At 32.9% G+C, this 26,002-nt stretch overlaps 1 protein-coding gene across 2 annotated transcripts; it reads right to left on the reverse strand.

Annotated features, from left to right (window-relative positions):
- Positions 1-1,423: 1,423 nt before the first annotated feature.
- LOC128210245 (uncharacterized) lies at positions 1,424-25,686 on the reverse strand. Of its 2 annotated transcripts, none has more exons than XM_052914464.1 (4): positions 25,499-25,686; positions 12,221-12,420; positions 11,153-11,311; positions 1,424-2,795 (listed from the first exon to the last, which is right to left on the reverse strand). In XM_052914464.1, the coding sequence occupies exons 2-4, from the start codon at positions 12,314-12,316 to the stop codon at positions 2,376-2,378; spliced, it is 675 nt and encodes a 224-aa protein (XP_052770424.1). In that variant the 5' UTR covers positions 12,317-12,420; positions 25,499-25,686; the 3' UTR covers positions 1,424-2,375. The 2 variants fall into 2 exon arrangements, with proteins under 2 accessions (XP_052770424.1, XP_052770422.1); XM_052914462.1 differs by lacking the exon at positions 1,424-2,795 and adding an exon at positions 4,411-5,888.
- Positions 25,687-26,002: the final 316 nt, after the last annotated feature.

The raw sequence follows: 26,002 nt of genomic DNA on the forward strand, positions 1-26,002 counted from the left end.
GTGAAACGGACAACCCGGGTTCGATTCCCGGGCTGTCCAGGTCACTTCTGTTGTGATTGGTTGTGAAATCCTTTCTACTACCATTCGCACTGTACCACTGCCATGCCTAGCATGTACAGAAGTTGTTAGTTCGTTGCAGAGGTGAAGGCACCTAGTACTGGTTAACCGCCTGATAGTCTGCCCAGGATAGGTGTGCGGTGGTTGAACTGTCACTCTGGGACCCTTCAATGTGCTTACGCCGGGACCCGGTGTATAAACTACTAACACCGCCACCGAAATAGTCATTCTGTGTTTGACCGCCTACGAGGTAACATCAAACAGTAAACCGGAAATCATCTTTTGAAGGCAGATAGTTAGTTCTTGACCTTCTGGCTGTTTAGCATTTAACACAGAGCATTGCGGTCTATGGGATAAAAAGGCACCATAAGTACTAGAAACCAGACATCTGACATCTATAGAGTAATCTATCTTTCCAGTTCATGTAGCCGAATACATAGAGCATTGTGATCTAGTCTGGTGAACGGAGGTGGTGGCTAGAAAATTCTAGTAAGCCTCATACCTGGCATCTTAGTTGGCCACTGGGCATTGCGATCTATGTGCTGATAAAGGTTCAGGTATTTTGCATCGCCAATAAGCAAGCTCCCCTAAGAGAAGGCCATTAAATATTAAAGTGATTGAACTTGATATAAACCAATGAGTAATCTTTGAACCCTGATTATTTCGTTGATTATGTTTTAACTCGCCAATCAGTTTTCCAATTATTTGTTTCAATCATAAGGCAAAGTAGCCTGAGGAAAATATATAAAAGGGCGATCCATATAAGCCCTACGACACCAATTAAATATACAGCCGGCACGTTACATTTTAAACATATTGATTAAAGCCTCATAGCCTGCTGACACAATTCAAACAATACTTATAAGATAAACAATGTTCAATTTATTTAATACGCATTGATTCACTGTATCCGAAGATGCGAATAAAGTCGTATAAAAAGAATTAAAGCTGTTAATCTTGTTTTTGTCAGTTTGTATTAGCATCATTTTGAATGTAGCATTATTTGGCAAACATCATCATCAGGAGTGTACATATTGCATCCCTGGGATAAAGATTTAGCCTTTTGCTTGTATTCTATATATATTCATATAATAAATATATATAAACTAACTTCAAAGATCCTCCTCATGTTGGAATGGAGTGGTGACCCTGACAACGAAACGTTTTATTTGTTTCCTATTTATTATCAGCTAAAGTCCTATGTGGTATAGGGTTAGGGTTAGGGTTTGTCCAAACCGTGGCCCGTTGGGTCGGGATTGGCTCTTTGTTTCTTTCCTGACTTAATTAGCTTTGAAATGGCCATTGTCAAGTGGGTAAACAAGTAGGTGAGCGTTCCATGTCACTCTGTTAATTCTTGCTTCATATACCGTTTTGCTGTATTTTATTGAAACTAAGCATTTGAGTCATATTCAATCATGTTAATTTTTAATTGTATTTTACAAATCACAGGAGTTATTCAAATTAACAAATTACCCAAAACACCTACATGTATATTGAAAACATAAAATATAAAATGGGATTCAAGCTAATCTAAAATAACATAGTAACAAATATATTACTAATCATGTACAGAAATTTGCCCACTTCTAAACAAAGATGCTTAAAAAAGTTGATTTTAGTCGCCTATGAATAAAATTAAAACAAAAGATTATTGAATTAGGCTTAAACAGAAAGAAGCTAGCTCACAACTATGGTCTTAGTATTAGAATTGGACTATTTTGTTATGTTTGTAGATGGACACAATCTGTCGATTGTTTAGATCTTTGGTACAATTAACGAAGATGTAAACACCATCGTTGTTAACTTTTCAAGGTGAAATGTTTTATGATGTGCTGATACATTTAAGTAAAACAAGCACAGCTGTCTCAATAGTAATGAAAAGTACTACATATAACAAGTATGTCCATGAAACAATCGGCCAATAAGTTGATGCCATTCACTAGAATCTATCGGAAGAAGAAATCGTATTTTAATCTTCAATCCGATGTGTACAACTCGTCAGATTTTTCATACATGGTCCAGCCACAATTGTACTTAGATGGCGGTTATGAATTATTTTGGGATCACCATTTATTTGCTGGAATAAGAACATTTCCAACTGTGATAAGTGGTTGTCCTCTATGCTTGTTCCTTTGTTAATGTCTTCTAATACGTTCTTGCCATCATCTTTTGGGTTCTCATTTTCGTCCTCAAAAGTTCTATATCGAAGTTTGCTTAGTGTTCCCAAGAATAAACACTGAAATGATCTGCACGATCGAACTGCCCGCTTTCGCCTCATAATGTCTTTAATGTTAGCAGATGTATCTTCTGGAGATCTATTAATAACGCTCGACGGTTAGTTTAGAAACATCTTCCAACTGTTTTGTTGGAGTTCCTCTGCAAATTCTTCCAATACACTTATGTTTAAGTTTTGCATTTTCCTTATTTGCACTGGATTGTTTAAAGTTATCACTGAATGTCCTAGCTTGTATACCGCTCCTTCGCCTTCGTTTGTAAAAACACCCATTGCGAGTACAATGCAACTTAGTGCTCTCTGTCTTCTCTTCTGAAGACCTCTGTGGATTTCCTCGAAAGTTATTTCCTTTATTAATACTTCTTTTACCACTGCAACCTTCATAATTACACATGAATCTCTTTGAAAAACCATCGGGAATTAAATCTGTTTTTCTGCTGTAAGGCCACTGTCGTCGATGCACATCCTTCAGACCTTTGGAGGCGATTAACATGAACACATCTCGCTAAAAAGATGCAATTAGAATGCCATGAATTATGATTTTTTACAGCGTGTTACAAAATTATTCACATTGTACAATCATTTTTATCAGTTAAATTTTAAGTTATATTTGAAGACTTGCGCGTTTCTATCATTTTAAATGTTTGGGCTGTTCAACGCTTATATTCTACATAGAATGTGTCAAAGAAACACATTTATATTTAACAGTTGGAAAATAGTCCACAGAGCCAGCATTAGAATGATTATAATAGAAATACTAACATATTGGAATCCTTAGACAAAATCACCATGAAAGTCATGCGAAGAATCTGAACATTCAAGTAGGAAAAGAAGTAATACGATACCATTGCCTTCACCATCGCATAAGGAGTAAAGAGTTAGTATGTTAAAACATAACACTCGATAGTTCGATATCATGCTAGTTATTAATTCTGATTTGCAAATGTTGCGATAAAGTATTTAGTAAAACGAAATTTAATGTATAGTGCTGTTTAAATCTCTTGATTCCGACTCTAATTTGTAAAGTGTTGTTTTATTCTCTTGTTTTCAATTTAAATTGTAGAGTGCTATTTAATTCTCTTGTTTTTGACTTTAAGTTGTACAGTGCTGTTTAATTCTGTTCTTTTCGACCTAACTTTGTAAAGTGCTATTTAATTCTTTTGTTTTCGACTTAAAATTGTAAAATGTTGTTTAAATCTCTTTTTATCGACACAACTTTGTACAGTGCTGCTTCGTTTTCATGTTTTCGACTTCACTTTGTACAATGCTTTATAGTGTTTATGTTTTCGCTTTAACTTTGTACAATGCTGTATAGTGTTTATGTTTTCGACTTAACTTTGTACAATGCTGTATAGTGTTTATGTTTTCGACTTAACTTTGTACAATGCTGTATAGTGTTTATGTTTTCGTCTTGACTTTGTACAATGCTGTATAATTCTCTGGTTTTCGTTTTGTTTGTACAGTGCTTTGTAATATTCATGTTTTTGACATCACTTCGTACGGTGCTGTTTGTTTCTCTTGTTTTAGACTTTACTTTTTACAATGCTGTTTCATTTTCATTGTTTTTTACTTAACATTGTACAGAGCTGATTAATTTTCTCATATGGTATTAGCATCATTTGGTATTTAACATTATTTGGTATGTAGACTTATTTGGTTTGTAGCATCATTTGATGTGTAACATCAGCCGGAGTGTACACATTGCATCTCTTGGGGTCAGGATTTAGCCTTTTGCATGTTTTCTTATACATTCATATAATACATAAACTTCTAAAATCCACTTGTTTGGAAACATGGGTCGTAGGGCTTAGCTAACTAATGTGCACGTGCAGTATTCAAGTGTATGTATTGTTTTATGTTGGAATGGATCGGTGACCCAAACGACGACACGGTTTGTTTTCGTGCTATTTATCACCAGCTAAAGTCCTCTACCACGTTTATCCAAACCGTGGCCCGTTGGGTCGGGATTGGCTCTTTGTTTCTTTCCTGACTTTATTAGCTTTGAAATGGCCATTGTCAAGAGGGTTAATAACTAGGCGAACCTACCATGTCACTCTGTTAATTCTTGCTTCATATACACGTTTTGCTGTATATCATTGAATTGAACATAAAAAACTATGTATTTGAGTCATATTTAATCATATTGATTTTAAATTGTATTTTACAAATTACAGGATTTATTCAATATTTAAGAGAGCTAAGGATATTTAAAGTATTGGTTTAACTGTTAAAACAATAGCAAACTCCCAACAACACCTAAAGGTATATTGAAAACATAAAATGCGATTCAAGCTAATCTAAAATAACAAAGTAACAAACATATTACGAGTCATGTAAAGAAATTTGCCCGTTTTTAAACAAAGATGCTGAACAAATTTGATTCTAGTCGCTAATGAATGAAATGAAAATAAACGATTATTTAATAAGGCTTTAACAGAAAGAAGTATATCGCTAGCTTACAACTATGGACTTAATATTGGAACTGAACTATTTTGTTATGGTTGTAGATTGACACAATGGGCCGATTGCTCAGAACTTTGTAACAATACACGACGTTGTTAACGGAATTGTTGTTAATTTTTGAAGGTGAACTGTTTTATGATGGGCTGATATATTCAAGTAAAACAAGAACAGGTGATCCAGTTGTCTAAGTAGTAATGAAAAGTACTACAGATAACAAGTATGTCCATGAAACAATCGGCCCATAAAATGATGCCATTCACTGGAATCAATCTAAAGAAGAAATCGTCTTTTTATCTTCAACCCGGTGCGTACAACTCGTCGGATTTTTCATACATGGTCCAGCCACAATTGTACTTAGATGGCGGTTATGAATTAATTTGGGATCACCATTAATTTGCTGGAATAAGAACTTTTCCAACTGTGATAAGTGGTTGTCCTCTAGGCTTGTTCCTTTGTAAGTGTCGTCTAACGCGTTTCTGTCATCATATTTTGGGTGTTCATTTTCGTTATCAAAAGCTCTATATCGAAGTTTGCTTAGTGTTCCCAAGAATAAACACTGAAATGATCTGCATGATCGAACTGCCCGCTTTCGCCTCATACTTTCTTTTAGGTTAGCATTTTCTGGAGTTCTATTGATATCGCTTGACGGGTTCCGGGCGTTTACTATACAGTTAAGACCTTTACACCTGGATTCATTGATGGTATTGTAATTACTAGATCGAGGTAGTTTTGAAATATCTTTAATATCTCCCAAATGTTTTCTTTGATTTCTTCTGCAAATTCTTCCAATACACTTTGTTCTTTGTTTTGCATTTTCCTTACTCGCACTGGACAGGTTAAAGTTATCTCTGTATGTCTTAGCTTGTATACCACTCCTTCGTCTTCTTTGGTAAAAACACCTATTGCGAGTACAATAATACTTAGGATTTTCTGTATTCCCTTCTGAAAACCTCTGGAGCTTGCCTTGAAAGTTATTTTCATTCTCAATACTTCTTTTACCACTGCAACCTTCATAATTACACATGAATCTCTTTGAAAAACCATCGGGAATTAATTCTGTTTTTCTGCTGCGAGGCCAATGGCGTCGATGCACATCCTTCAGACCTTTGGAGGCGATTAACATGAACACATCTCGCTGAAAAAAAATGTACTTAAAATAATTCGAATAAAATGATTAATGATTATTTATAGCGTCTGACCAAATTATTCACATTATACACTCATTTTTATCAGTTAAACTCTTAAGTTTAATTTCAATGTCTTGTACTTTTCGATCATTTTAAATTTTCGGGCAACAACGCGTATTCCACATTGAATTTTGCAAAGAAACACCTTTATATTTGACACTTTGAAAATCGTCAATAGAGCCAGCATTTGAATGAATATAAAAGAAATACTTACATATTGGAACTCATTGACGAAATCACCATGTTAGTCATGCGAAGAATCTGAACATTCCAATAGGAATAGAGGTAATACAATACCAATGCCTTCCTCGTCACAGAAGGAGGTAAGAGTTAGTATGTTCAACCATTACACTCAATAGTTTTGTGTCATGCTATAAAATAATACTGATTAACAGATGTTGCAATAAAGTCTTCAATGATACCAAATGAAAAGTATTGGTAGATATAACATATAACTGAAAGAAATGTCTTTGTATGTATATGGATGTGAATTTACTCGAAATGTTTGGAAGCATACGAGACACTCGTACATATTCGTATATACGTTCTATATAATTTATCCTAGATAGTTATTACACGTCTCGAAAAATACATTAATAAGTTCTAAAAAATGTACCATCTTTTTTGCATCATAGCGTGTAAACCAACATATACAATACAGTTCAAAACCAAAGTAGAGCCATACTTATGTCTTGCTTGTCCCTGTAGATTCCATTGTATTATTGATAAATAAAACCTAAGATGTATTATCCTTAAGTTTGAACAGTGCCGTGTGTTATTATCTTGTTTTCGACTTAACGTTGTACAGTGCTGTTAAATTTCTTCTTTTTTCGAATTAACGGTGAATAGTTCTGTTAATTTTCTCTTTTTTTCGACTAAACTTTGTACAGTGCTGTTTAATTCTCTTGTTTTCGACTATTAGTTTTATCATCAACAATCATTTTCACTGCAAAAACGCAACTTAACTCTAAGGTAGAAAATTGTTTATTGCATTGCGTGTCATGTGACCTTAGGAACGCGATATACTCACAGAGTTAGGTTTCTGTTTTGATAGAATATTGAAGGAAACCCGTCATTGCATATAAAAACCACTTTTTCGATAAGTCCAAAGTCACAAGAACAAATCAGCTCAAAATTAGTTAAGACTGTTATGGGGTTTCCATTTTAGCTTGCTGTCATCCAAGCGCTAGAGCAGCAACATATTTTTAGCCATGTGTCAATGCTGACGGTTATTTTACCGAATAGGCGGTAATTCAAATTTGCGACGCATTCGTAATGAAAGTTAATTATTTTATGTAAATTGGTTGGGAACTGGTGATATTTATGTTGTTGTTTTTTAAGCTCGTAGAAGCGACTTTCGTATCTAGTTTAAATGACTAATTATCTCGAAAAAAAGTGCTTAAAAGCTCGTTTAAACGCCGGACGTATCTCGTTCAAATATCAAGTATTTCGTCTTAACGAATTACGTTACTCGTTTTAACGAAATACGTAAGTCTTTTAAACGAGATACGTTAATCATCTTAATGAGTTTTAAAGTAATTTTAACGAGATAAATTAGTCGTTTAAACGAAATACGTAAGTCATTGAAACTGGTAAGTAAGTCGTTTTAACGAGAAACGTATGCCATTCAAACGAGATACGTAAGTCGTATTAACGAGTTAGTTAGTCGTTTAAACGAGATACGTTAGTCGTTTAATCAAGATACGTTCGTCATTTTAACGAGATACGTATATACATATATGAGCTTCTGCAGATATGAGATTATATCTCGTTTAAACGGGATACGATAGTCGTTTTAACGAGCTACTTAATTGTTTTAACGAGATACGTAAGTCGTTTAAACGAGATACGATAGTTGTTTTAACGAGCTACTTAATCGTTTTAACGAGATACGGAAGTCCCTTAACCGAGATACATAGATCGCTTTAACGGGGTACGTTAGTCGTTTAAACGAGATACGTTAGTCGTTGTCACGAGTTACTAAATCGTTTAAACGAGATACGTTAATCGTTTTATCGAGATACGTAAGTCGTTGTTACTGGTTGGTTAGTCATTTAAACGAGATACGTTTTAATGAGTTTTGAAAAAGTTTCAACGAGATAAGTAAGTCGTGTACACGAGTTATTTAAGAGACAATCTTATTCAAAATCAAAACATACACATGTAAAACAAACATAAATTTTAACTAATAAACCATTAACTACTTACTAAATAATGCATTTATGGAAAATATTAATTACTGATAGCAAGATTGCAACCGTGTAATAAATAGTAGAACGCGCAAAAATAGTAAATGATTGGTGAATGCTAAATGATTAACTATTGTCAACTTTGGTCTCATAAGATGGAAATACGGTGTTGTATGCTCATTTCTTTTAAATTTAACTCGGTATCCTTTATAAGAACCATTTTTTCGACATTTTTTATCCGTTTTGGAATTTTAAAACAATATTATTAATTGTGGTAAATCTTATTTGGGAGTAAGAGTGTATCTTTAAGTAGTATTCAGAGATACGTTGATTGTCTTAACGAGTTTATTAAGACGTTTAAACGAGATAAGTAACACGTTTTAACGAGTTACTGAGCCGTTTTAACGAAAAACGTAAGTCATAATAACGAGAATAAACAACAACACGTATGTCACCTCTATGCTAGCCGTTTATACCAGCCACTTAGGATCCGCCATCTATGCGCTATCGGTCCAATGGACTATTTGCAAAACCACTCGTTACCCATCGATTGCTTCAGGGAAACGGTTGGAATCCTTTATTATTTACCCATCAAACAAAATATTATTTCATATCCAATATATTTTATGTCATTCTTATTAATTTAAACATGGTTGCCTGGCATTGAATTTTAACATTATTGCTGGCCGGATTGAGTAACCTACTGCCTAAAAGGTAACAGGCGATATCAAAATTAGATGTATGTTGGCATCTTCTGGCATTATTGGATTTAAGCCCTCACAAATCGACATCATCACAGACGTATTACACGTTAATTTTCTTCATTGCACAAATTCCTGTATAGTAGAAATTGACACGTTTTGTGACGCTAAATTGCATCCCTTTTGGCTAATAAAATGTCTCTGATGGTCAAAAAAAGCACACACAAAAATAGCGCTGGACTCCAGATTTGTTTTCGGTTTGCAAATATGTTTTCATTTCATCTGAACTTAGACATTTATAAAAACCGAATGACAAAAAGTATCCTTTATAATGCTTAAAAAATAATTTATTGTCGCCTCTTTTATTGAACTCTCGCAGATTGTCGTTTTGACAACTTTTTATTTTTATTTCTTTGTCCTCGAATCAGCCAATGTTGGTATACTGGTCAGGAAACCAGTTACAAGAGAGCTGACAAAAGATCAGATCGCAGTTTTCATAACTTGGGTATAGATCAAAATATATTATATTTTAGAGCGGTATTTTGGCGTTTTATTTTAACTAGGGAATTTGTGGCTTCGTAGCCTTGATTTCAAACAAACTATTTATAAAGTTGAATATGTTACCTTACATACATGTGTCCCTTTTTGTGTATATAAAGTTATATGTATAATAATACAAATCCAGTGTTAATGACGTCAGCGGTCTATACCATATTTTTGGCCGGTAGGTAGCTCGCCAAAATATAATATGGACGGCTGCCATAAAAAATGGTGAGTGCTGCTTGTGATTTTCATAAAAAGGCGAAATAATCGTTAATAAAAATGTTTTAAGCTTTGTTAAATGAAACACACACAAAGCGCTTTAAAAATACTGAATGTAAATATAAAGTGTTCGGTATAATATAAGACATATAAGACAACACATCCGGCCATATGGCATTATAAGGACCTGCCAGTCTGCCCCCGATAGTGAATGGACCTCGGCTAACGCCTCGATCCATATACACCTTCGGGACTGACTGGCCGGTCCTTATAATATTATATGGTCCTCAGTGGTGTGTAATATTTCATAAATATGTTTTTATATTTACCTAAATTATATGCTTGTTTTGTTTTATCATTAAAATCAAACAAGAAAATGCATTAAAAACAACACACCTAGTGTGTGGCTTAAACCGGAGGCCTCTACTTTGGGCTGGTATTCAATAAATCATAGATATTGTCTTTGTGCTACACCGGTTCAGATTTTATTCTCAAATCATTTTGTCTTTATGCTGAGATTAATTGACTTATAATTAGATATTTCAGACCTCTTACCCTCTTTATAACATCCCGATAACTGTAATGAAAAAAAAAAAAAATCCGCACCTTTTGCTTCCGTGGCAATGCAATACAATCAAGATTGGCAACGAAGGATAGTTTTAAAGCCATGTACTTTTAAACAGGGTGTTTGTGAATTATTTAGCCCCTGGGTTTGTCCATGCAGTTGAGGTCCTGAACTGATGCAAGTAAGATAATAAGAAGCATTCTTATAAAGATGTTTATATTAAGCAAGTGAGACCAAGAAACAGTTGAAGCGTTACATACATGCAGAAGAGCCTTTGATTAAGACCAAGGATAAACATTATCCATTTTGTGAATGGTTGTAGTTCGTTCATTTTTCAACTTCTACTGAGCAAGTTTATTTTGTTTATTGTGCTCATTTAAGTATATGTCAACATTGAAAAAATACTATAACAATAGGAAAAACACGATGTCGTTGAAGGTTTCGATCTTGGTTGTCAAATTTAATTACTGAAAGTATTTAAGGCATATAAGAACATAAACCAAAATGTAGGTACTATCACATGCAGTCCTTTCAAGAGATTAAACAAGTATCAAAATCATTCCAAAAGGACAAACATTTGACTATGCAAGAAATTAAGTGTTGATATCTTAGATATATGCAGTTCATCGTCATGCTTCGTTAATTAATGTTCTCATGCTTCGCAGCCACGTTGCTGGCAGATTCCTTTTCCCAGGGTTTTGGCAACCAAAGGCCCCAGGGTTGCAAAAGAACCTTTTCTCCGTCGATCCCTCTCCACTTGCACTGGCACTGGTGTAGCCCTTTGGTGTACGAAACACAATCCGTTTTCCGGGGTTACCGCAACCGAAAAACCCATTACAGAAAGGTCGTTTAGAGCGATAAGAAGACAGAACGTTAGAAGGAGATTCATGCAGAGTATCTGTAAGCTGGCGATTTTGAAGAAACATAGAAGATGATCGTTTGCCATTCAACCGACCGCAGCCAAAGAAACCATTGCAAAACGGTCGCTTGCTTACCAGTCCTGGAATTATGCTATTGTCGTTATTGAAGACAGCTTCAGACGGTTCGTTCATGGTTTGATATGACCTTAAGCTGTCTTGTAGCATAGCTAGATCCTTTAGCGACGTATAATCTGGCCCAGAGTCCGCTCGATTATCCTCTGCTTCATTTATCAGCTAAAATTGTAATACAATATAATTTAGTTTAGAACCGGCCTCAATTCTCGAAACACCTTGAGCATCGCAAGTTGCAGTATCTTGTTTTATTTAGTAAAGTTACTTGCATATACCTGATTTTACATAACACAAAGAAGTTTAACATGGTGATATTGAAATCAATTTCTTCAAGGCTCTGTAAAAATAACACACTATACACATACCAAATACAGAATATGATCTTCGTAAGTTTTTAACTTTCGATCAAATTCTTAACTTTTTTGAATGAAATATATGATGTCACTTGTATATTTTCATGAAAAAAAATATGTTTAAACCAAACCAATACAGTGCGTTTTGCTTAATCCCGTTTAAGTATTTTAGGGCAGATGTTGCAATGACCACACCATGTAACATGTCAATTGTTTTCTATTCATAAGTTTGCAAACATTGGAAGGGATAAGGGAAGTATAAAATATGACAACAAATGCTTTAAATACGCATTGATAAGGTACCATTTACATCAGGCAGTTATTAATACTTAAATTTATGATGCATACTAAAATCTAATTCTTCAAATCTAGCGCAACTTTATATTTATTTAAATAAATGAAACATTCAACATATGGAGGTGGTCTAGCTTTTGTTAAAACCATTGACATATGTATGGACACATTTCAATATAAAATGCATAACATATATTTTATCATGTTCAATTAGCGAACTATATTACAAGTGTGTAGGTAAATAGTTTAAATTCATGTATTCGTTCAAAAGTTAAACAAACACAAAACAAAAAAGGAACACAACATAATATTTACTGCCGAATTAACATCCCATACATTATGCTATCACCAGTGTTAAAATATAGCAAAATGAATATAAAACAACAACATAAATTTGTAATGGAACGGATAGAAATTGTTTTACCTCTGCTATTTCATCGTCAGCATAACTGCCGAATGCAGGTAAAATCATCAGCATGGCTGTCCAAAATGCAAAACCAACTGTATGCCTGTATTTCATTGTGATCGAGGGTTTGAAGACGGTCTAAATAGATCGTTGACGAAGCAATGTTTTGAAATCCTTTGTAGAGGGATGAACGCACACTTGTCTTGTAATTGGTAAATCTGAAAGGAGATATATAGCAATTGGTAAATCTAGACCCCTCCATCATATGAATGAACATGACAAACAGAATAGACATGGATTACACAACTCAAGGATATCAATTAATTACATCATACGATGTATCGTCTAAAATCTTCTGTTCCAATCTTATTAACCTTTGTTAATTTAATGACAAAGTAAGCTGATACAATGGAAAGGTCATTCTACTAAATTGTTATACTTACAAGCTTAATTATGTTTTGTTCACAACTGATGTGTAATTACTACTCTAGTGATACAATACCTCAATTAACATAATGGACACCGATTCAGCGGACTTTATGTTTTTTCTTCCATATTGACATGTCAAACATATATTTAATGGCATATATGTGTATATACATATTTTGCAATAATATTAAATATCAACATAACCCAATATTAACTTTGAATTAAATTGAATATATAACCTCCAGTATACATCATATTTTTCTCATTGTAAGTCATATATGGAATTTATAGCACTGAGATTGCGATAGCGATAATTTGGTTAAGAGATCGAAATATATTACCACGATGTAACGCAAGCTGAGCTTATAAGTTTGTATTTTCATCAACTTAATAAAAAGTGTCGCCAGTGGGAGTCAGTAAATAATGTCAGCCACGCTCATCCGTGCATTTAAGACATGTTAGTCAATAATTCATATTTTTTTCTTTTTGTATTCATTATAACAATGACATACCAAATAGTTTGCGTTGCAACACTTTAGAAGGACATTCATGGTATCATTTACAAGTAATGCAATGAGAAATATTCGAGTAGGCACAGAGCTTTAAAGTTCACGAAAAGATGAGTGAAGCATGGTTTCTAAAACATTTTGGTCGACTAATGAAGATTTAATGTTAACAAATGTCCAAATAACACCAATGGTGAAAGAGTGAATAACAATATCTTCTGTCCAGTCGTTTATTTTATATGATTGCCGCTCTGGTCTTCGGTATTGGCAATCATAATGTAGTAGAACACTCATTATCAGAAATGGAAACATTTTTATCTTTCAACACCCTTTTGACTTATCCCCCAATTTAACACGAAAGAGACAGGCCGTAATCAAGTTTACCCATTTACATGGGTTCTTCTTTCACCGTATAACGCCTCGCACTGAGTCGTATTCAACGCACCGCACAGTCTTCTATTCAATTATTGATAAATGTTCGCACGATAGCTGCCTATGAAAACCCCCAAAATGTTACAGATAAATAAACCCAGGTAACCTTACTGAGTGGTCCTGCGACCCTCGCTTGTATAAGTAAAACTGGAACCATGGTCATTAACCGCCACTAAAATATTATAGGTATTTTATGGAAATCGTTATAGTGTTTTATGGCGGTAAAGGTTACTTTATCCTCTTACACTGATGGCATCTGGTCACATCTCATTAGTCTACGCGGCAGTGTGATGTCTTTTTAACGAGATGTTGTTTTCGGCATTCAACAATTCTGCAAATGTTTATGGGCTAATATCAAAGGTTGGTCGTAAATATTGCCATAACGTCAAAAGTGTGAATTGACATTCATTCAGCTGATCTAACATTGTGTTGTGTGTGAATAAATTTTAAAAAAATAGCTTTATGTTTTTTATGCACCGATATTGCATTTTCCCATTAAGTTTTTTTTCTTATTTATTTTAAGATTGTGGAACAATATTTACAATATTATACTCATCACTTTGTTGGCAGAATTTATAAAAAAAACAGAAAAATAACCATGGGAAACTTATTATTAAAGAATACTTTAATTATAATTCATAAACCCTTTTATCTTATAAGCACTAATGTTTACATACGAATGATTAATGATTAGAATTGTACTAAAAAAAATTAATTCTTCTTTTACAAACATGCCTTATGATATATGATTATTTTCTTACTACAATAAACTTAAGAATAGAAATAACATAGATACATGGAATATAAAAATCAGATAGTAATATAATACTTTTTTTAATTGTTGGAAGATATGCTAGATAACGAAGAAACGAGGGGCTGGTTAAATATAACAAGGGAACGTAACTCAATACAAATTATTTATCCATTAGCATCAAAGTGACCTTATAAATTACCTTTCAGCACCAAAGTTACCTTACAATGTGAAAAATTGAAGATTCAATGAAAAAAAATGAATAAGAAACTGTTTTGTATTGTATAGTAAAACTAGTAAAAAGTTTTGTATTTTATAGTAAAATATCCCTCTTGTTTTACATATTTCTAACCAATTGAAATAAGACTGACCACTTAAAATGGTCAAATAACCTGGAAGATCATGCAGAACAAACTATTCAAGTTCTTACTTCAACAAACTACATTAGAAAATGAGTTTGAATGAAACTTATACACGATGAAAACAGTTGAGTACTTGACAAAACAAATCTGAACAAGTGGTCACTTCATTCAATGTCCAGCATAGCGGTCAAGCGGGTCATTTTTTGTCCAGGGTCTCGTACTTTTCATATACCTTATAGTATACAGATCATCTCTGCCAAATTTCATGCTTTTCCCATTTTTTGCACAATTTTAGCTATATTTGCACCAAAGTGCAGGACTATTAATGCGAGAGTGTGCTCGAGAGTGTGCTTGTTAGATATGGAGAACACCGGAATATTTGGAGAAAACCCTTTTACTTGTTTTTTTTTTTCATTTTAAGCATATGTGAAATATACAGCAAGGGACAAAGCACACAATCATAAAGACTTAAATTGTATGTTTCCAATGCTTTTAAACATAGAGCTTTAAAATAATTTTATTTAGAACATTCCTTTCATCTGAAACATGTATTGAACGTTTTGTTCTAAACGTAATTCTGACACTTATGCCTCCAGCATGAGCATGCACTTACATAATTCTGCGGTCGTATGTATTAACAGAAAGCAAATACGAGCGCCCGTACCACATACCATAGTTTATCGCAAATAGAACATCAACACTCAACCTTATTTCAACTAGATATTTTCTCTCCCCAAATATCACATAACAAATTTCTGACAGATTACAAGCAATTATCATGCCCTTTAATTATCGCAAATTAAAACGACCATGTAAGTTATTATTTATGAGCGATATTCAGTCGAAGAGAAAATGCCATTTCCATCATAAGCCGTGCATGAAGTCTCGAGTTTCAGTAACTATTCACATAACCATTGTTGTATGGTTAACTGCTATCGTGCTATCCACTTCTATGTGTAGTAGTAGTTGTTCGTTCTAGCAATAAAGTAAATTTTGTAATACAAAGGTCAAGTTTGTAGCGGTCAGGGACCAAATAATAAAACATATATATACACATTGTATGATGGTGATGCGGCTGTACATATTTAGTATTGCTGTAGGTATACTTTAAGCATTGGTATAGGGAGATGCAAACTTTCCAAAACAAATAACGTTTACGCTGTTTGGAGGAAAATAGGTTCAAGGTCAGTAGGCACAGGGCATGAAACAAATAACCTGACTATGAGTCAACGACTGATGACATTTATAAGCGTTTTAATATTTGTATCAATTTATGTTAGGGTAACCACATTTTGCACTCATCGAAACAGGGAACTTTAATACTGGGTGTTTAAGCTAGGTGATGGGTACGTAATTCAACACGCATTCCAACATATACGATCGAAGTGTATATGTACGATTTAAACTAGAGCAACCTTGGTAATGCTATGAACTTGGTATTATAGCAATATATCTACAGCTTATGCAATGAACTTGGTATCATAACGAGAATTGATGCTATGAACTTGGTATTATAAAAAGAATTGATGCTGTGAACTTGGTATTAAAAAAAGAATTGATGCTATAAACTTGGTATCATAAAAAGAATTTATTCTATGAACTTGGTATTTTAACGAGAATTGATGCAATGAACTTGTTATAATAAAAAGAATTGATTCTATGGACTTGGTATTATAAAAAGAATTGATGCTATGAACTTGGTATCATAACGAGAATTGATGCAATGAACTTGTTATAATAAAAAGAATTGATTCTATGGACTTGGTATTATAAAAAGAATTGATGCTATGAACTTGGTATCATAACGAGAATTGATGCAATGAACTTGTTATAATAAAAAGAATTGATTCTATGGACTTGGTATTATAAAAAGAATTGATGCTATGAACTAAGTATTTTAACGAGAGAGAATTAATGCTATGAACTTGTTATTATAACGAGAATTGATGCTATGAACTTGGTATTCTAACGAGAGAGAATTAATGCTATGAACTTGTTATTATAACGAGAATTGATGCTATGAACTTGGTATTTTAACGAGAATTAATGCTATGTTCTTGGTATTATAACAAGAATTGATCCTATGAACTTGGAATTATAACAAGAATTGATGCTATAAACCTGGTATTATAATGAGAATTGATGCTATGAACTTGGTATTATAACGGAAATTGATGATATAATCTTGGTATTATAACGAGAATTAATGCTATGATCTTGGTATTATAACGAGAATTGATGCTATGAACTTGGTATTATAACGAGAATTGATGCTATAAACCTGGTTTTATAACGAAAATTAATGTTATGAGCTTGGTATTATAACGAGAATTAATGCTATGAACTTGGTATTATAATGATAATTGATGCTATGAACTTGGTATTATAACGGGAATTGATGCTATAAACCTGGTATTATAACTAGAATTGATGCGATGAACTTGGTATTATAACAGAAATTGATGCGATGAACTTGGTATTATAACGGAAATTGATGCGATGAACTTGGTATTATAACGAAAATTGCTGCTATAAACTTGGTATTATAACGAGAATTGATGCTATGAACTATGTATTATAACTAAAGTGTATTTTATGAACTTGGTATTATAACTAAAATTGATTCTATAAACCTGATATTATAACTAGAATTAATGCTTTGAACTAGGTATTATAACTAAAATTGATTCTACTAATCTGGTATTATAACTAGAATTAATGCTTTAAACTAGGTATTATAACTAAAATTTATGCTATGTATCTAGTATTATAACTAGAATTGATGCTTTAAACATGATATTATAACTAAAATTAATACTATATAATTGGTATCATAACTATAATTGGTGCAATAAACTTGATATTATAACTAGAACTAATGCTATGAACTTGGTATTATGACTGTAAATATTGCCTTGAACTTTGTATTTTTACTTGAAGTTACCCTATTAACTTGGTTTTATAAAATACTTAATATCATAAACTTGTTAAGAGAAATATAATTATTGTCATGAACTTGGTATAATAGATATATTTTTGTCATAAACTTAGTATTAGAATTAGAATTAATGCCATGAATTTCGTACTATAACATGCATTTGGTATTTTAACTTATATTATTGGTCTGAACTTGTTATTGCATGAGGAGGGATGGGTTTTTTTTAATATTTTACATATTGTCATCAACAGCCACGGTAATTTATGAGTTTACAGTCATGTTCAACATTTTATGACAAGAGACACACAACAGAGTAAACAATAGGTCATGTTACACATCTTGCTTTTGTATGTACATTTTATTTACATATATATCCCGAACACAAGGGAATAAATTGTTTTATCCAATGCCCTATACAAAACACTGATTCTATCCCTACATACTTGGTATCGTTACTAATAGATAGGATTTCATTGAAATTGCAATGTCTCAGGTGTTCCTTTGTCATTAACGTTATTGATTGTAAACAATACCACTCTATTTAACTAAACAACTAACTGTATGTTAGTAAGTATCCACAACAAAATAACTGACGCGGCAACACAAATGTTTCCACATATAAGTGTTGTCTTAATATTTCTATTTGGATAAAAAAATATATTAATGCATTAGCATGCAGTTTAGTATAACATCGTTTGGTTTTACTAAAAAAAAAATCAAATTTATATTATATATTAGAATATGCAATGTCTAGACTCAATAAACATAATCTGCTGTAAATTAGGAGGATTTTTGTCTTTCAGTTAAATATAGGTTTATATCCATATAGGGAAATAAACCCTAATTACTTGTAATAGTTATGCTTTAAAGATGATTAAATATAATATGTTGCTTGTTAATTGTTGATTTGTATACTATATGCAACGATTCACCTGTTAACTTAGTATTTTATTTGTCCCAACGTGCCATGGCCTTCCGGATGTTTATATTTTTAAATAATCATTGAGCTAATGTGAAACAAAAAACATTTTATCAATATAAAAAGTTCAATTATAGTTAACTAATCATTTCTAACTAATATTAGTTAACTAATTTGTTTCAATTATTGAAAATAATGCCTTACGAAGAATACTATGGAAAACAAGAAGTTTTACAGCTTAAATATTTACTGCGATACATCAAACGACGGATCAGACACATCAGAGCCCAATTACTAGAACAAATTTTAGTCCCATATAACAGGATTAAGCTAAGCTTACTATTTTCTTCGGTATATTTTTTGTAATATTCTTATTTTTAAGTGTTTTAAAACATATAAAGGAAAATTAATTCATAATGATCATCTCAATTTACTATTTTCAAGAATAAAATTTTGAGTGTTTTGACAAAATGAAATAAGAGACTTAAGCTTGTTATGTTTTTTCGATAAAATTCGGCCAGAATTATCAGACGTTAAAGTGTGGATGTATTTACTGCATTTGAAAGAGTTTTCTTTCAAAATGTATATATCGAAGATTCATTATTTCTTTAAGGTTGATTAATTTTATTTGTATATATCATGTTATGTTCAAAGGAAAATCTACACTTTCTGTTATCAAATATTTGAACATTACCACGTTTAATTTACGTCATTAACTTCAGAAATAAGTTCGCCATTTGCACAATTTTCACGAAAGGTTTGGCAATTCTTTCGGTGAACTTCCTAAATGGCAATAAATACCATAAATGGGATCGCATAATACAAAAGAAAATTATTTTATTATTACTTAAGGCCAGGGACCGTTCAATAAAGGATATAGTCGTAACTTTAAAAAGTCCTAATTGTATACATGGCACAAATGCACACATCGAGTTTTTTATGTCCTCAACGTTTTGTTCACTTTTAATAATTTCAAAAGTTCAAATGACTAAGTTATGTAACACGTTTTATACCACTTTGGTAATTTCAATTTACGACTCGTTTGTGAAACGGGTACCTAGTTAGCATGATGCTTATACCGGTATGACTAGTCAACTATGTTTTATATATCACTTGGTGTTAAACCCTTTTATCCATTTTGTTTATCATGATGTCAAAGACTCTATTGACTGAGTCAGATATTGATACACTATCTATTTTCATTTTATTGTTTGCTGATAAGTTCGCATTATTTACCACTGATCCTGTACGTTTACAACATCATCTAAATTCTCTGTATATGTATTCATGCAACTGGGGTTTAAAATATTTAAAAATATGAGTGTTTCATATCAGGAAAAGCTTTTGTAATTATAGATGGACAATTAATGACGGATTTGTTGAATAGTGGGTAACTTTTGTTTTTTAGGTATAAACTTTTCTTTTACTGGAACTGAATGTATGCTGTTCAAAAGCTGAACGACCAAGCTTTAAAGGCATACAATCATCTACTATCTGGTTTTAGTAATTATAACTAGATTTTAAAACTGAACAATCATCGTTTGATGCTCTAGTTGTACCAAACATCTTAAATGGATCGGAGATTTGGGGAGCATATGCTCATAGCGAGTTAGATAAACTCCATTCACAATTCTGAAAACATTTTTTTGGAGTTAACCAAAAGACATCAAAGCTGCCGTTACAGGCGATCTCGGGCGGTTCCCTTTGTCAGTAATGTTTTAAAAGAGAGAGCATTAAACTATTGGATAAAATAAAAACTTAAACCAAATTTATGCACCGTGTATTTACAAAACAATACAAAAGTTATCATAATGTTAAAATTAGTCATTCTATAAAAAACTGTGGTGTATTCCGCTATGAATGACTTGTTAAACAGAATTGGTAATGATAATGTGTCGGTTGATATTAATATATATTACACCTATATTCCTATGTTAAGCCAAAGATTAAGAGACCATTATGTTTAAACGTGGTATGATAACCTAACATCTCAGTAAAAAATGGGATAATATTTTAGATTCAAACAAGAATTTTTGTTTGAAGAATACTTAACGTGTGTCAAGTATGACAACAATCGTAAAAAAGTATAATAAATATTTAGACTATCATCTCATTCATTGGAAATCAATACTGGTCGATATATAAATATTAGTAGTGAAAAGAGAAAATGTAAGTTTTGTCACAAAAAACCTGTTGAGTATGAATTTAATGTTCTACTTTGTTCTATAGCTTAATCAGAATTTTTAAATATTGTATTAAATTTAATTGGGCTAATATGGCAATTTTTTAATATTTGATTACAGTGATAAAGGATTTAATTTTACTGAACGTAGCTAAGAATATATATTGCTATGAAATTCAGACACGAAAAGCTAGACGTTTAGCTGGATCTATTAAAAGTAATTGACGTATTGGCGGTTATATTTCCTTATATATTAATAAGATATTGCTTATGTTAATATATATGCTTTCGTCATTACATAATTGCTATATCACTATACTTTTGTGTCATGGCTTAGCCATTAGTAGATAGTTTGCAAGTGGCTGATTTATTACTGTATACATGTTCTTCTCAAAAGATCCGTAGGAATGGTATGTCAACCTTTATACACATGTCTTCGTAGCGTTGCCATGGCGTTAATTGTAAAAAATCCTTTATGAATTCAACGCATTTCAAACAAGTTAAAGATAGATTATACGATATTTTGCAAAACATACTATTTTTCTTGTAACATTTACATATCTTAATTTCACGATCAAAATTAAAGAACTGTCAGAAGAACTGTAATCAAAGTACATATATGCTAATCTTCTCCGGAAATAAGACGAAACTTAGATAATAAAAACAGTTTTCTTTGCTTCATATTTATTGGTTCCTTCAATGGCAACCACGGCAAAACATTGGCAAGTAACGATTGCAAGTAATGTATATGTTTTAACAATCATCAGACAGAAATATTTTAAGAGAATTGAAAACATTTCAAAGAATAATCGTCTTTAACTTTATTTGTTTTATGCTTCCAATGACTCCCGTGAGCATTTGTGCAGTCTTATTAACGAGCGCGGACGGCTCAAAATCTTTAGATCAAAGTTATGAATATCTAGCGAGACTCAAGAATCAAGTTGAAAATTGTATTCACAAGAACGAATACACATTGCCTAATCTGACAAATTAAACTTTCTTCATAAAAATCATAGTTTTCGACACGTATTCATACTTTTTGGTATATTAAAACAAATGTACTAATTATGGTAAATCTTATCTTGGAGTAAGAGCGCTACTATAATGTGAAAAAAATGATTACACGATACATGCGTTGATAAAGTGGCGCAATTTAAGGGCTTTAATTAAGAAGACAAAAATGTGAGTGCTGAAGATGCCATCTCGCAAAATCAGAAGTTGCCTCGCAATATCGTTTTCCGCCCCTTTGTTTTTTGTTAGAAAAATGGTATATAATCTAATACAATAACAATGTTTTCTATGTCATATCAATTCACCTTCTTAAGCTTAAGGTTCGTAATCATAGAGAACGCATTTAGGGAGTTTGGTACGCAGTCTGCACAAAAAATCTTGCAGACGTTCCCATCGTAGTCTGTATTGAAGGCTAATTTTATGTGGAGTTTCTCCTCCATTTAGCTAGGTTTAATGGACAGTTGATTCAATTTTGTCTTTTCAGTAGAATTAGTTTGATCATCGCCATCAGCCGTCGTCGATTTTTAAAATCCCTGCGTAAACAAACTTTTTTGCTGGTCATGATAATGGACTGTGCCTAAAAATGGTATGCATTTAGCCAGATACTGCCGCTTAAAATCTGAACACGTAAACCCAGTCTACAATGTGCGCCAAGCGGAACACGTTTTTACATTCGTCATCATTTTATGTGTTCACGAGAAAAGAAAAGTAGGCAAATTAATAGTTGCTATAGTTCGAGAGGTTTCACTAGCACAATTTTGCAAGTACCTTTTAAAACTGAACTCACATCTTCCAAATTTTAATCACATTTCGCGAGTGTTTAATTCGGGCCAGGCATTATGAGTTAATGGCGGAACCTGTGCATGCACGTCCCATAGTTGATATGGTTTAGATAGTTAAGAGTTGATTCTAAGGACTTGACGAAAATATGTTACCGCTTGACGAATTAGGAGGTGTTTGTGTGGACTTAGAAATAATTTACCAATATACATAGGGTATGGACCTAAATGTTCGAAGGTATTGTTAACGATGTTTCATATATTGTGGGGTTGAGTGCCTGTTGAGCTCTGTCCTTTTAACCCTTAAACTAGCTCATTATTAACTGCTTGACTGGTTATTGTACCTTCAGTTTCCAATGTAAAAAACTATAGATGTTTTTTTTTCATTTTCTGTCTGATTTGACCCCGATATCAATTATACATTATTAAAAAATAAGCCCTGTTTAGAGGCAATATGCAAGTACCAAAACGACAATGAATTAAGAGACACAACCGTATTAACACCACATACATAAATACACACCCCACTAAAGACCGCCCACGTTTAAAAATACCTTGACCGATAATTGATGGGATTACCGCTTTTGAACGGCCGTTCAAGCCTACATATGTTTGCTGCTTAGTTTGTACCATACATGAACTCAAATGATACGTTTGAATTTTGCAACTGGTTGTTGAAAGATTAAGTTTACAAACTCATTTGCAGATATTAGTTTTGATTACTATTATCTTAAGCTATTAAGTTCTTACACGTCCTGTTTGATTGTGGGTTGCATGGTCACGACGAGCATATTAACAACCATCTAGCTGCTTTCAATTAATAAAGATTATATTGCCGGTTGGTCTTGTACATGAAGAGAGTTAAGTCTTCTGGTTATCTATTACTATAAGCTATGTAATATTCTCATTTTTTATTTCATTTTCCCGCAATTTCAAAAAAGATTGATTTATATTCCAAATCATACCCAGTGTGTATCGCATGATGACCATATCGTTTCTTCTCTAGCCTTTACTGGCTCGGGCGGTCTAAAAGATGGGTGTTTCACGGCTTTTTCGAATAATTCCTGGTTTCGACGGTCTAAATTGCCAGTGTATCAAAACAGTATTTTCTCATCCTTAGACATTAATGGCTGGGAAGGTCTAAATAAAGGGTGTGTTTCGATGCGCTTTTCTGGCTCAGACGGTCTATATGACAGGTGTATTTCGGTGCGCTTTACTGGCTCGGGCGGTCTAAATGACGGGTGTATTTTGATGCGCTTTACTGGCTCAGATGGTCTAAATGACGGGTGTATTTTGATATGCTTTACTGGCTCGGACGGTCTAAATGACGGGTGTATTTTGATACGCATTACTGGCTCGGACGGTCTAAATGACGAGTGTATTTGATACGCTTTACTGACTCGGACGGTCTAAATGACGGTTGTATTTTGTACGCTTTTCAGGCTCGGGTGGTCTAAATGACGGACGAATTTCGATGCGCTTTCCTGGCTCGGACGGTCTAAATGAAGGATGTATTTCGCTACGCTTTACTGGCCCCGTCGGTTTAAATGACGGGTGTATTTCAATGCGCGTTTAGTCCTAGTTTTTGTGCAAAGCAGTAACTGATCGAACAGAATACAATTATAAAAAAGGATAATTGAAAATTAATATGAACTATAATATAATCCGAAAACCGCTTGAAATATAGTGTTTTTAATATGTCATCTTTCTTAATCAGCAATAAACATATAAAAGATTTCATCTAAATTGTATATAAAATGTCAACTGTATACATCTTTTTTAAATTTTTTGATATATTCCTTGCAGTTTTTTAAATGATATTTAAATTTTCAGTTCATGCTTTGCCTTTATCAAAACTGTGTTTATCTTTAGACATATAATATGCAAACTAAGTATTTCCCTGAGGGATAAATTGACGATTTTACTAAAGTCTTAAATTTCCTATACATATTTCTGTAAACAAATTCCAATTGGTTTTGCAAATACTCTTATCCAAGAGCAGGATACGTTTTTCCTAACTTCCATCTTTTTTCATGTCGCTTCTGCTTTGTCGTCTGTTTCCATTCATTAAGGATACATTTATTTACAGAACAAATATACTCCATACCCTCATCTTGTGTCCCAAAAAGGTACTTTCTGTGCACACAAGGGATAATTAAATTATTGAGAAGTCGTGATATCAATCAAGTAACATCAAAGAATCTTCTTACATCTAATTTAGTGTTCTTCTATCCTACTGCAGAAAGTAACGATTGGTCATAAAACATCCCGCAGACACTAATGTATACTAATGGAATAGAGTAAAAGTGCATACCCAGATAAACCGGTTTTTAAATACCAACAATCAACAATTTAATTCTAAAATAGGCACAAATCTTTCTTTATAGTTGTATTACCATTTTCTAACTGAGATTAACATCATTGGATCACGGACCAAATTAAACGCATTTTATACTTTTTTGGTTCAAACACAGAACTTTTTCTTAGAGTATGAAAATGTATTTATACACCATTGTGAACCATGTCATAGGGTGAAGAGTGGAGATGAATTGTCTCCTCTTGCATATATACAGTAAATAATAAAATATACAGAAACGTTATTTGACAATTGAATAAAATTGAAAAACATAGCCGAATTATTATCTCGGAATTGATAAATTCTAATGACGAACAGCTTTTTATGTAAATGATTTCTTTAAAATGTTGCCCACTTAAAATACTAAGAACTTTGCTAACTCAATGGCGTTTTATGGTATTTTGCCTATAACATTTTGTTTTATATAACACAAATTTGTAATTAAATAAATAAGAAGCAGTGCGTTAAATTAAATACGGACTTTTGGATATATAGTATTCCTTATCATGTTTCAGCGAGTTTTATTTAAACACACTATTATATTGTGTTCTATTCTTTATAAATAATTACCTTATAATAAATAAAGAAAATCTGCACAATAAGTTAAAAGCACTATTATATGTTTACTCACAGTTTTCCGGAGAATGTTCCTGCAATTTGTTAATGAATTTCAAAGCTGTTCAGAAGAGTAATGCAACACGTTTCTACTGGGAAAGTCTTTTATCGATGTCGGGTTAGCACAATCCATTGTCCATAGTCTTCACTCCTTGACGCCACAACACTTCTTTTTTGTATACGCCAACAAATATGGGCGGCCCTCTACGAATATTCCAATAGTAACATCACGTGACATGGCGCATGCGCTATCAATAATACATGATACAAAAACGGTGTAAAATGTTATAAAATCCCCATGGAAACGGTTTCAATTCACTTATCGAATAAATGGTAAGCGCAAATGAACAAAAGTGCCAGGGAAGAGGCATAAAATAATGTAATTGTCATAGTGATACCCTTTGCCACCTCTCATCCTCATTGTATTGGTCCACCACGATACTCGCAACTCTGTAAAAGCTATTCAAACCAAATTCACGTCAACCGCACATAATTCGCTAGCTGTAAACTGAATTTCAAA

This window comes from Mya arenaria, chromosome 12 (assembly GCF_026914265.1).
Source record: "Mya arenaria isolate MELC-2E11 chromosome 12, ASM2691426v1".
NCBI lineage: Eukaryota > Metazoa > Mollusca > Bivalvia > Myida > Myidae > Mya > Mya arenaria.

What these genes read in the sequence shown, in the direction of transcription:
- LOC128210245 (XM_052914462.1), bottom strand. Translation starts at nt 12,316, where the DNA reads ATGAAATACAGGCATACAGTTGGTTTTGCATTTTGGACAGCCATGCTG. An exon ending in CTGACGATGAAATAGCAGAG is followed by an intron (nt 11,312 to 12,220) that starts GTAAAACAATTT and finishes TTACAATTTTAG; the next exon opens with CTGATAAATGAAGCAGAGGA. An exon ending in ATAGCATAATTCCAGGACTG is followed by an intron (nt 5,889 to 11,152) that starts GTAAGCAAGCGA and finishes ATTTTTTTTCAG; the next exon opens with CGAGATGTGTTCATGTTAAT.